This window comes from Bos taurus, chromosome 19 (assembly GCF_002263795.3).
Source record: "Bos taurus isolate L1 Dominette 01449 registration number 42190680 breed Hereford chromosome 19, ARS-UCD2.0, whole genome shotgun sequence".
Taxonomy (NCBI): domain Eukaryota; kingdom Metazoa; phylum Chordata; class Mammalia; order Artiodactyla; family Bovidae; genus Bos; species Bos taurus.
The window spans coordinates 40,217,014-40,229,613 of NC_037346.1; the positions used below are offsets into that span (position 1 = coordinate 40,217,014).

Sequence of the window (12,600 nt, forward strand, 5' to 3'; positions counted from 1 at the left end):
GCACACAGTTCCAGACAATTCATAAGAAAGGCATAGGGAATTCGCACGCGGGGCTCTCTGCTTCCTGTGAAGTGGAAGCTTCTCCTTCCTCAGATCCTAATGTAATCTCATCCCCTATCCGCCCTATCCCATGGCGCCCACCGTGTTCCTCTCATCGATTTCTTCAGCTTCTAGACTAAGGAAATGACTAAAACGCCAAGGCTTTTCTTCTCTCACCGATTGCCCAGAGAACGAAGCGAACAAGAGCGCGGGAAAATGGCGCCAGGTTGGAGGCGCGAAGCACCGGAAGCATCCGCATGACAGCGACCGCGTGCGCGCGAGGGGCGGGGCGCTCGTCTCCTGTGCACCTGCCAAGGCCCTGCCCTCTACACACGCCCCGCCCCCAGCCCCATCCGCGCGCGACAGGCCGCGGAGCACTCTCGCGCTCTCCTCCGCGTCCGCTCCCTTTGTAGCTACGCACGGTAGAGGGAGCGGACCCTGGCGGTTTGCTCCGCTCGGTGGAGGAGAGATGGGGAGGCGTGGCGCTGGGGCTGAGGTAGGAAGGAGCCCGCCCCTCGACGCCTAACCCTCCCGCGACGCTAGCCCCTGAGTCGTGATGCGAGCCTGGGTCCTACTCTCCGCGGTGCTCTGGTACCTCACAGGAGGTGGGGCTCCTCCCGCCCGGCCCCCAGGCTTCCCGCAGCTTCCCGGTCCAGCCTCCCAGCTTCGCCCCGCCCCGCTCCAGTCTGAGCTCCGGCTCCGCTTCCACTTGGTCAGTGGGTTGTTTTTTTTTTTTTTTTCCCTCCGCAGTTGGATGGCAGCGTAATTCCGAACGCACTGAGAAAGGCTTCATTTATGGCAAGCCGGGACACCCAGGTAATGAGGACCTCTTCACTCGCAGAGTCCATCCGAAGAGCCGGGGGCCCCGTGGCTCTGCTGAGGTTTTTCCCGAGCAAGGAAATGGAGCAAAAATGTATAGAACGTCTACTGTGTGCTCTGCACTTCCTGGAGGTTGTTTCATCCTTATAGCAACGCCACTGCGCCTCAGTTGCGTAAAGAAGAATCTCGCCTAAAGAAGCACGGCTCGTGAGGAGCTAAGATTCAATTTATAGCTCTTTCTCTGATACCACCTCTCTTCAGAATGTCCCTGCTGCTTTGCAACCTGCGAGACCAGCTCAGAGGAGTGATTTCCAGGGCTGGAAGTCCCTCTGTTTGGAATGTCCTTATCCCTTCATTAACTAGAACTCCTACACATCATTTCCGGCTCAGCTTAAATGTCATTTGTCACTGTGATAAAACTTTCACACTCTCCCCAAGGAAAATTAGTCACACAGCTAACTTTAGATGACTTTGGGCCGGTTCGTAGCATTGGTTAGATTTGGAATCGCTCCGTTTTTGGAGCCCCTCCCGCTCCGTGCCACCGCCGAATTGTGGTACAGTATCTTCTTTATAGGTTCAGAGCCCGGTGTTCAGCAGGCTTTATAATTAGTATCTTGTGGGGCAGTATTGTTCAAAGCACATTGTTGCTGCTTCCATCAAATCCGAGATAGAGTAGGAATTGCAGAAAATCTTCCTTATGTGTCCCACATAGACTGAATTATTGTTCCTTGTTAGGAGCTAAATATCACATTTGCCTTGGGGATGATAATGATCATCTTTAAAATAGTTTTACAAGCAAAAAGATTCTTTTCTCATCTTTAAGTTGATTCTACCAACTCTTCAAAATTTTTTGATTCTCGTTCTTCTGAATCTGTACATTAAAATGTATTATGTACACTTTTATAAACACTATATTATCACAGAAAAAAAAATAATGACTCTCTGGCAGTCTAGAGTTAAAAGTCTATGAGAAGTAAAAAGGACTTTAGTTTTCCACATGTTATAATGATATGCTGATTTTTAAAACCGTGAAATCCAAAGAGAACTAATCAAAGTAACTTTGGGACAAAATGGTAGGAAGTGTGTTTATTAATTTAAATTTTGCTATATAATGTAGTTATATACTGTTTTATTTGTCATAGTGAAAGTATATGTAAAATTACATCACAACAGCCCAGTCCTTGTCTGTATGGACTTTAAACGTGCCGAAAAAGAAACAGTGGACCCCACATATTTATGGGTTGGGCCTAATGAAAAGCAATTATCAGGTAAGTTATTTGATTTTAATATCTTCTTTTTTTAATGATGCAAACCTTTTTTTTAGAAAAGCACTATTATTTATGAGAATGAAAAAGTTGTAACTTAAAATACTGACGTTTCACTTACTCAGTATTTAGACAGTCATAACCTGGTCTGTGCCTTATTTTCTCCTTATTCATAAAACTGAAGCAATAATTTTTGTACCTTTCCTCCCAAAGCCTTATTAGTTCAGAAGTTTTTATAGAACCTAAAATTTATCTTTGCAGCATCTGTGATAGGAAATGAGGTAACTAATTTGTAATTTTTCATGATGTTAGAAGGGTGTCTTAGAATGTAAGGATTATTAATTTCTATCTTATGTGAAATTGCATCATACTATAAGGTACTATAATCTCATTTACTGAATTACTGGTATAAATCAATTGAAATTAGATGCCAAGAATTAAAGAAAACCAAAATATATTTCAAAAGTGTACTTATCATGTGGTTTTCCATGGAGTAATACAGCAGAATTAAGACTTTGTTGAATTCTTGAAGTTAAAATTGTCCGTTAATTTATAAGTCTTCATATGTATTAGTAACCCCAAGTTTACTAAATAGTGTTTGAATTGTTACATGTTAGATAACAAACTCATTTACTCTTTCTGTTTAGGAAGTAATAGAATAAATATAACTAATACAGGAAAGCTGACGGTGAAAGACTTTCTGGAGCCTTTGTCTGGACTTTATACATGCAGTTTTTCTTATAAGACTATCAAAGCAGAAACCCAAGAAGAAAAGATAGTAAAGCAGAGATATGACTTTATGATCTTTGGTAAGAATATAAGCACATTTTAACTTATACATTTAGTTTGGATCAGAATTAAGTATATGGTTTCTTCATTTAGTGTAAATGAGTCTGTTATATATAATCGGTATGGCTTATAGAGTATTTTAAATGTGGCTGGTTCCAAATAGGAAAAGGAGTATGTTAAGGCTGTATATTGTCACCCTGCTTATTTAACTTATATGCAGAGTACATCATGAGAAACGCTGGGCTGGAGGAAGCACAAGATGGAATCAAGGTTGCCGGGAGAAATATCAATAACCTCACATATGCAGATGACACCACCCTTATGGCAGAAAGTGAAGAAGAACTGAAGAGCCTCTTGATGAAAGAGGAGAGTGAAAAAGTTGGCTAAAGCCCAACATTCAGAAAACTAAGATCATGGCATCCAGTCCCATCACTTCATGGCAAATAGATGGGGAAACAGTGGCTGACTTTATTTTTGAGGGCTCCAAAGTCACTGCAGTTGGTGATTGCAGCCATGAAATTAAAAGACACTTACTCCTTGGAAGGAAAGTTATGACCAACTTAGACAACATGTTATAAAGCAGAGACATTACTTTGTCAACAAAGGTCCGTCTAGTCAAGGCTATGGTTTTCCCATTGGTCATGTATGGATATGAAAGTTGCACTATAAAGAAGGCTAAGCACTGAAGAATTGATGCTTTTGAACTGTGGTGTTGGAGAAGACTCTTGAGAGTCCCTTGGACTGCAAGGAGATCCAACCAGTCCATCCTAAAGCAGATCAGTCCTGGGTGTTCATTGGAAGGACTGATGTTGAAGCTGAAACTCCAATACTTTGGCCACCTGATGTGAAGAGCTGACTCATTTGAAAAGACCCTGATGCTGGGAAAGATTGAGGGCAGAAGGAGAAGGGGACAACAGAGGATGAGATGTTTGGATGGTATCACCGACTCAATGGACATGGGTTTGGGTAGACTCCAGGAGATGGTGATGGACAAAGAGGCCTGGTGTGCTGCGATTCATAGGGTCACAAAGAGTCGGACACAACTGAGTGACTGAACTGAACTGAAATGTGTCTGACCAAGGAACCTCAAATTGACATCAAAATAGTGTGTCCTAAATAATCCTCTTTCAGCCTCCCACTTCCCACTGTCTAGGTATGCAGGCACAATCAGCATTATCACAGTTTTGCTAGGTAATTTAAAAATTGATGTTTAACTCCATAAAAGCAAATTAATGATCCTTTTCCCTGGATAGTGCTGACACCAATGATACTTCTGTAAACTAAGACTCTCCCCACCAAAATCTTATTTTTTTCTTGATACTTTTAACTTACATATATAGGGCACCCACAGAAGCTATATCTTCTCTTGTACTGAGTATATAATGTATCAGACAAAATAACTTTTTTCATTAAAGTCATTAGTTTTACATCTCTTCATGAGGACAAATTGTTAAAACATTTTGTGCTCAGTTGCTCAGTCATGTCTGACTCTTGGAGATCCCATCGACTGTAGCCTGCCAGGCTCCTCTGTCCATGGGATTCTCCAGGCAAGAATACTGGAGTGGGTTGCCATTTCCTTCTTCAGGGGAATCTTCCTTACCCAGGGATCGAACCTGCATCTACTTGCGTCTCCCACATTGGCCACTCCTGCGCTGTGCCACCTGAGAAGCCCTTAAAACATTTGATTAGATAAATTAAGCTTCTTTGGTGGTTTGTAAGATTGATGGTATTTAATATTACATGTTATTTGGAAATTGATGCTAGGCACAATTGTTTTATTCTCATCTTTTTTTTTTTTAAAGCCTATCGGGAACCTGACTATTCATATCAGATGGCTGTACGTTTTACCACAAAATCTTGTGTAGGAAAATATAATGATCTGCTTTTTCGAGTCCTGAAGAAAATCTTGGATAATTTAATCTTTGATTTGTCATGCCATATCATAGAACCATCATATAAATGCCATTTTGTTAAAGTTCCAAAACATGGCCTCATTCATGAGCTATTTATAGCCTTTCAAGGTAAAAAATTTTAATATTTCTTTAAATTCATGAGTTTTATCTTATTACAGAATTAATTACCATATTAATATGAGAAATAAGTAGTAGGCTTTAAATGCTTGTTAAGCACTAAAATCTACTGTTGTCCTTAGCCTGATTGTGGTTTTAAAAATTAACACATTAATTATTTGCCTTCAACTATGATATATTAGGAAAAGCCAATGGCACCCCACTCCAGTACTCTTGCCTGGAAAAATCCCATGGACAGAGGAGCCTGGTAGGCTGTAGTCCATTGAGTCGCTAAGAGTCGGACACAACTGAGTGACTTCACTTTCACTTTTCACTTTCCTGCATTGGAGAAGGAAATAGCGACCACTCCAGTGTTCTTGCCTGGAGAACCCCAGGGACGAGGAGCCTGGTGGGCTGCCGTCTATGGGGTCTCGCAGAGTTGGACACAACTGCAGTGACTTAGCAGCATGATATATATTGTTGCCTATTTTTGAGAAGTCAATAGCATTTTATAAATATGGCCTTTAACTATGCAGCTAATATTTAAGTTATAACTTCTTATAGAATTTTAAATTGAGAACTTGACAAAAGGGGGAAACCAAACCAAATTTATTTCTATTCATTTTAAAGCCTTGTAGTTACCTCCATTAGCCCCCAGATGGAGTGAAATCATAATGTATAAAGTATTCAAATTGTGCACCTTTCTAGGATTACATAGATTAAACACATGCACACATGTATACTGAATTCAGCATTTGGAACGTTCTTGGAATGTTTGGAACTTTTTGGAATTGTTTTGTGAAGATGTCATTTTTCCCCCCTCCAGTTAATCCTTTTGCACCAGGGTGGAAAGGTACATGCAATGAGTCTACTGACTGTGAAGATACCACTAATCATAATATCCTCCAGGTGAGAATTTCAGTGTAGGGGGAAAGTAGCTGAATAGTAAACAAAGCTGTTTAAAAACTTAAGCATGAAATATTACTGATATTAGTTTCAGTTTTATAAACTGAGATTGTGAGAGTCTTAGCTATTTTAAAATGTTTTGTCTTGGAATAGTATGTTTGGAATATTATATAACTCCCCAGGTTAATATTATGTATTTTTCTTATGATAGAAGAAGGATGGATCACTGGTCTTTGTTCTCCAAATGTAACCAAGCAGCAGCTTGAAAAACAGCTTTACAGGGCTTCCTTGGTGGCTCAATGGTAAAGAATTCACCTGCCAATACAGGAGACACAGGTTTGATCCCTGATCCAGGAAGACTCCACATGCTATGGATTCTGAAAGAGATGGGCATACCAGACCACCTGACCTGTCTCTTGAGAAACCTGTATGCAGGTCAGGAAGCAACAGTTAGAACTGGACATGGAACAACAGACTGGTTCCAAATAGGAAAAGGAGTACGTCAAGGCTGTGTATTGTCACCCTGCTTATTTAACTTATATGCAGAGTACATCATGAGAAACGCTGGGCTGGAAGAAGCACAAGCTGGAATCAAGATTGCAGGAAAAATATCAATAACCTCAGATATGCAGATGACACCAGCCTTACGGCAGAAAGCAAAGAAGAACTAAAGAGCCTCTTAATGAAAGTGAAAGAGAAGAGTGAAAAAGTTGGCTTAAAACTCAACATTCAGAAAACTAAGATCATGGCATCTGGTCCCATCACTTCATAGCAAGTAAATGGCAAACAATTGAAACAGAGACTTTATTTTTCTGGGCTCCAAAATCACTGCAGATAGTGACTGCAGCCATGAAATTAAAAGACGCTTACTCCTTGGAAGGAAAGTTGTGACCAACCTAAATAGCATATTGAAAAGCAGAGACATTACTTTGCCAACAAAGGTTCATCTAGTCAAGGCTATGGTTTTTCCTGTGGTCATGTATGGATGTGAGAGTTGGACTGTGAAGAAAGCTGAGCGCTGGAGAATTGATGCTTTTGAACTGTGGTGTTGGAGAAGACTCTTGAGAGTCCCATGGACTTCAAGGAGATCCAACCAGTCCATTCTAAAGGAGATCAGTCCTGGGTGTTCTTTGGAAGGAATGATGCTAAAGCTGAAACTCCAGTACTTTGGCCACCTCATGCGAAGAGTTAACTCATTGGAAAAGACTCTGATGCTAGGAGGGATTGAGGGCAGGAGGAGAAGGGGACGACAGAGGATGAGATGGCTGGATGGCATCAGCAACTCGATGGACGTGAGTTTGAGTGAACTCCGGGAGTTGGTGATGGACAGGGAGGCCTGGTGTGCTGCGATTCATGGGGTCGCAAAGAGTCGGACATGACTGAGTGACAAACTGAACTGAACTGAACTGAGGCCTCTGCACCACAATTACTGAGCCTGTGCTCTAGAGCTTAGGAGCCGCAACTATTTAGCTCACGTGCTGCAACTACTGAAGGCCCTGCGCCCTTGAGCCCAAGCACCGCAACAAGACAAGCCACCACAATGAGAAACCCATGCACTGCAACTAGAGAGTGGCCCCCACTCTCTGCAGCTGGAGAAAAGACTGCCCAGCAATGAGGACCCAGCACAGCCAAAAATAAATCATTTCAAAAAAATGAACAGCCTTATAAAAATAAATAAATAATGAACAGCCTTATAATCATGTCATTCTAGGTTAAAACAATTGGTTTTTCCAAAACTGTGTCTTTATTGATCATGATAGTTGCTCTCTCCTCTGCCTTATTTGAGGCTCAGGACATAGTCTAAAAAAATACCTTCATTCTCCTCCTCTAGTCCTTAAGCCCATACCCTTAACATTGTGCATGGTTTATGGGTTATTATTAGTTACTATTTAAGCCCTGTGCTCAAAAAATAAAATTTACACCATTAGTCTGTAATGCTAATTAAAGTTTTGGTTTCCATCTTGTTTGGCTCTTTGGAGTCAGAAACAATCAACTCCCAGTTACCTACATATGGGATAGACATGCTGCAAATAATTCAAAACAAGTGCTTTTTAACCTCATTTTAATTCTTCTTAACTGTTGTACATAAAAACTGACAATAATTGATAAGTTCAGGCTAAACTAATTTTGGTATTAACATGCAACTTTTCAGGAATTCATCTGTTGTGTAAAGCAGTGCCATGCTTGTATTACGTTTCATTGCCTCTGATATAGGAGAAGAAATTTGGTTCACAGTTTAGTAATTGTACTTCTCTCTGGTGTTAATCTTAGGCAAGAAATCGAATAGAAGAATTTTTCCGGAGCCAAGCATATATTTTCAACCATGATCTAAATAAAACTCTACCAGCCATGCATTTTGTGGATCACAGTTTTCAAATAGTACGTATGGATAGCTGTCGTCCAGGCTTTGGAAAAAATGAAGGTCTACACAGCAATTGCGCTACCTGTTGTGGTAATTATAAAATATACATATCTAGTTATTTAAGTTATATAGTCAGAATTCTCTTAGCATAATTGAATTGAACTTACCAAAGAAAGGTATTTAGTTAAAGGGAAGTAAAAATTCGAAGCCCAAATTTCTAAACATAGTTATCTTCACGGATATTAATTCTGCCTAGTATAATCTTTTGTATTACAACATATCTCTATAGCATTCTGACTTGAGATACTGTACTATGAAAGGAAACAAAATGGCCCTGCTGGGAAATTAGAAATAGGAACTAGAAAACAAGAAATAGGAACTCATAAATGGAGCAATGCACAAGTTATTGGAAGATGCTACTAAAGGAAAAAGTAGCTAAGATTCTAACTTTCTTTTACAGTGTTACCTAAGATCACCAGATAACAATATTTAAAACTCATAAACAGGGAGTTCCCTGACAGTCCAGTGGTTAGGACTCCACTTTCACTGCCATGGCTCCGAGTTTAATCCGTGGTTGGGGAACTAAGATCCTACAACCTGCTCAGCAGAGCCAAGAAAAAAAAACAACTCATAAATAATCTTCCACAGTTTAATTGGTTGAACATTACTGGTAGTAGAACATAGATATAGAATGTCAGTGGTGTGACATTGATGGCAATTTGTATTATTGGTATAAAATACCTTTAACTGAAATTATAATATCTGCTCCATTGTATTTTCCTCTGCAGTGGTTTGTAGTCCTGGGACTTTTAGTCCTGATGTTGATGTTACATGTCAGACCTGCATTTCCGTCCAAATCTACGGAGCTAAATCATGCCAGTAAATTTCAACATGAAGACTAGGGGTGAAAGCATCATTACTTGCTTGTGGAGGTGGAAGACATAAGATGATTTGTTCACATCCCAAAGTGTCATAGATATTTTCATTAAGGAAGAGCAGTAAGACCAAAACATTGGAAAACGTACATTGTAAAAACCGTAAAAAGATAGTCAACATGGTATTTCTAAGAAGGCATTTAATCTCAGTGGATGATTTTTAATGAAATATGTTTTGTTGCTTACAAACAATCTTGTTTCTTTGTACCTAAAACTATGTTAAGGTCAAGAAGAGTAGGCGAGTATAATATAATAAAATTTTGTACTTTCCATATATTATTTTGTTTGATATCACTCATATGATATAAAGGCATATGTATTACCTTTATAATTAGAACCAAAAAAGTTATTTCTTCTACTCTCTTTGCTTTTAGTCTATTTATTTTAGAATAATAGATTTTATTTTTTAGTATAGAGTTAGGGTTACAGAAAAATTGAGCAGATATTACACAGAGTTCCATATGCCCGCTTCAGCCCACATCCTCACCCCTCCCAGTTTCCCCTATTAGTAGCATCTCGCATTAGCGTGATACATTTGTTACGATTAATGAACCAATGTCAATACATTATTATCAACTATAGTTAGTAGTTTATATTAAGGTTCATTCTACGTGTTGTACAGTCCTGTGGGTTTTGACAAGTATATACTGACATGTGTCCACCCCTACAGTTTCACACAGAACAGTTCCACCACCCTTAAAATGCCCTCTGTTTTATCTACTCTTCTCTCTCTCTTACCCCACAGCCCTTGCCAACCACCAGTCTTGTTCCTGTCTCTACAGTTCTGCCTTTCCCAAAGTAGATTAAACTTAGGGCCATGCAGTGTGTAGACTTTCCAGACTGGCTTCTCTCACTTAGCAATATTCATTTAAGATTCCTCCATGTCACTGTATGGCTTTGATAGATCATTTTTTATTGCTGACTAATATTCCATATCATGGGTGTATAAAGGACATCTTGATTGCTTCACGTTTTTGATGATTATGAATAAAATTGCTATAAATCTTTGTGTACAGGTGTTTGTATGGACATGAGTTTTCAAATCAATTCGTAAATGCCTAGGAGCGTGATTTCTGGGTTGTATGGGAAGATAATGTCTAGTTTTGTAAGAAATTTCCAAACTGTGTCCCAAATGGGTTTACCATTTTACATTTCCACCGCAATGGATGTGTTTCTTGTTGTTCCTTGTCTTCACCAGCTTTTGGTATTTTAAGTTTTTTTTATTTTGGCTATTCTATTAGGTATTAGTGATAGTTCATTATTGTTTTAATTTTAAATCCCCTAATGACATCTGGTCTCTGCATTATTTCATGTGTTTATTTGTCATCTGTGTATCTATCATTTAAATCTTTCTCCTTGTTTTTATTGAATTTTTCATTCACATTGTTGAGTTCCAAGAGTTCTTTGTATATTTTAGATACAGATTCTTATCAGATATGTGTTTCTCCAATTTTGTGGTTTGTCTCTTCTTCTCACAATGACTTTTACTGAGCAGAAGTTTTTAATTTTAATAAAATCCAGTTTACCAATTTTGGGCTTCCCTGGTAGCTCACTGGTAAAGAATCCCCCTGCCAAAGCAGGAGACACTGGTTCAGTCCCTGGTCTGGGAAGATCCTACATGCTGTGGAGCAACTAAGCCCACGCACCCCAACTATTGAGCCTGTGCTCTAGAGCCCAGGGACCCGCAACTGCCGAGCCCTCACGCTGCACCTATGGAAGCCTGTGTGCCCTGGAGCCCACGTTCAGCAACAGGAGAGGCCACTGCAACGAGAAGCCTACACACTGCAACTGGAGAGCAGCCCCCGCTCGCCCCAGCTAGAGAAAAGCCTGGGCAACAGGAAGACCCAGTGTAGCCAAAAATAAATAAAAGTATAGTTTACCAATATTTTTCCATAGATCATGCTTTTTATGTTATATCTACAAACTCATCACCAAGCCCAAAGTCATGTAGTTTGCTCCTGTTGTATTTAAGAAGTTATTTAGTTTCATGATTTACATTTAGTCTAAGATGAATTAGTTTTTGTGAAAAATGTAAGTTGTATGTTTAGATTTTTTTTTTTTTTGCCTATGGATGGTTCCAGCACCATTTGTTGAAAAGACTGTCCTTCCTCCATTGAATTGCCCTTGCTCCTTTGCCAAAGGTCAGTTGACTACATTTGTGTGGGTCTATGTCTGGGTTCCCTATTTATTCATGTAATCTTTCCTCAGTATGGTTCAGTTCAGTTCAGTCGCTCAGTTGTGTCCGACTCTTTGCGACCCCATGAATTGCAGCACACCAGGCCTCACTGTCCATCACCAACTCCCGGAGTTCACTCAAACTCATGTCCACCAAGTCGGTGATGCCATCCAGCCATCTCATCCTCTGTTGTCCCCTTCTCCTCCTGCCCCCAATCCCTCCCAGCAACAGAGTCTTTTCCGATGAGTCAACTCTTCACATGAGGTGGCCAAAGTACTGGAGTTTCAGCTTCAGCATCATTTCTTCCAAAGAACACCCAGGACTGATCTACCTTGATTACTGTATAGTAAGGCTTACATTTGGTTGGTATCAGTCCCCTGACTTAGTTCTTCCTCAGTATGGTGGTTAGTTATCATCTTTTGCCTTTTTATATAAACTTTTTAAAAATTTTTATTCATTATTTGGCTCTGCTGGATCTTCATTGCTTCACACAGGTTTTCTCTAGTTGCAGCAAGTGGGGGCTACTCACCAGTTGTGATGCTTGGGCTTCTCACTGCAGTGGCTTCTCTTGTTGCAAAGCATAGGCTCCAGGCACTCAGGCTTCAGTAGTTGTGGCACACTGGCATAGTTGCTCTGTGGCTTGTGGGATCTTCTTGGACCAGGGATTGAACCCATGTCCCCTGCCTGGGCAGGTGGATTCATAACCACTGGACCACCAGGGAAGTCTATGGTCTTGTATTTTTAATTTCAAATTCCAAGTGTTTATTGCTGGTATTTAGGAAGACAATTAACTTTTGTATATTAACCTTACATCCTATGATCTTTCTCTAATTGCTATTAATTCCAGGAGGTTTTTTGTAGTTTCTTTGAGATATTCTACTTAGACAACCGTGTCATCTGCAAACAAAACAGTTTTATTTCTTCCTTCCAATCTGTATATCTATTACTTCCTTATCTAATCTTACTGCATTAGCTAGCACTTCCAGTATGACATTGAATAGTAACAGTGAGTGGGCACATCCTTGTCTTGTTTCTAATCTTTGAGAGAAAGCATCCAGTTTCTCACTATTACATGTGATGTTAGGTATAGTTGTTTTTTTTTAATAGATGTTCTTTGTTAAGTTGAGGAAGTTCTCTAGTCCTCTGTTTGATTGATATATGATATTTCCATCTTTAGTCTGTTGATGTTGATAGATAAATTGATTTTCAAATGTTGGAACTATTCTTCTGTATTCAGAATAAATCGTTTTTAGTCATCGCTTCAGTTCAACGTTCAGTCGTGTCTGACTCTTTTCAAACC

General features: G+C 39.8%; 1 protein-coding gene across 3 annotated transcripts; it reads left to right on the forward strand.

Moving 5' to 3' along the window:
- Positions 1 to 408: 408 nt before the first annotated feature.
- On the forward strand, positions 409 to 10,139 carry ZPBP2 (zona pellucida binding protein 2). Of its 3 annotated transcripts, none has more exons than NM_001434754.1 (8): positions 409 to 644; positions 790 to 855; positions 2,001 to 2,126; positions 2,771 to 2,932; positions 4,715 to 4,933; positions 5,748 to 5,830; positions 8,099 to 8,279; positions 8,978 to 10,139. In NM_001434754.1, exons 1-8 carry the CDS (start codon positions 596 to 598, stop codon positions 9,070 to 9,072), a joined length of 981 nt encoding a protein of 326 aa, NP_001421683.1. In that variant the 5' UTR covers positions 409 to 595; the 3' UTR covers positions 9,073 to 10,139. The 3 variants fall into 3 exon arrangements, 2 of the variants coding, with proteins under 2 accessions (NP_001421683.1, NP_001421684.1); NM_001434755.1 differs by having other exon boundaries at positions 409 to 535; NR_197966.1 differs by lacking the exons at positions 4,715 to 4,933; positions 5,748 to 5,830.
- The last annotated feature ends 2,461 nt before the right edge of the window (positions 10,140 to 12,600 follow it).

Bases quoted from the DNA above. Each gene is read 5' to 3' on its own strand.
- ZPBP2 (NM_001434754.1), top strand. From the start codon at position 596: ATGCGAGCCTGGGTCCTACTCTCCGCGGTGCTCTGGTACCTCACAGGA. The intron at 645-789 runs GTGGGGCTCCTC...TTCCCTCCGCAG, and splicing joins GCTCTGGTACCTCACAGGAG to TTGGATGGCAGCGTAATTCC. The intron at 856-2,000 runs GTAATGAGGACC...TATTTGTCATAG, and splicing joins TGGCAAGCCGGGACACCCAG to TGAAAGTATATGTAAAATTA.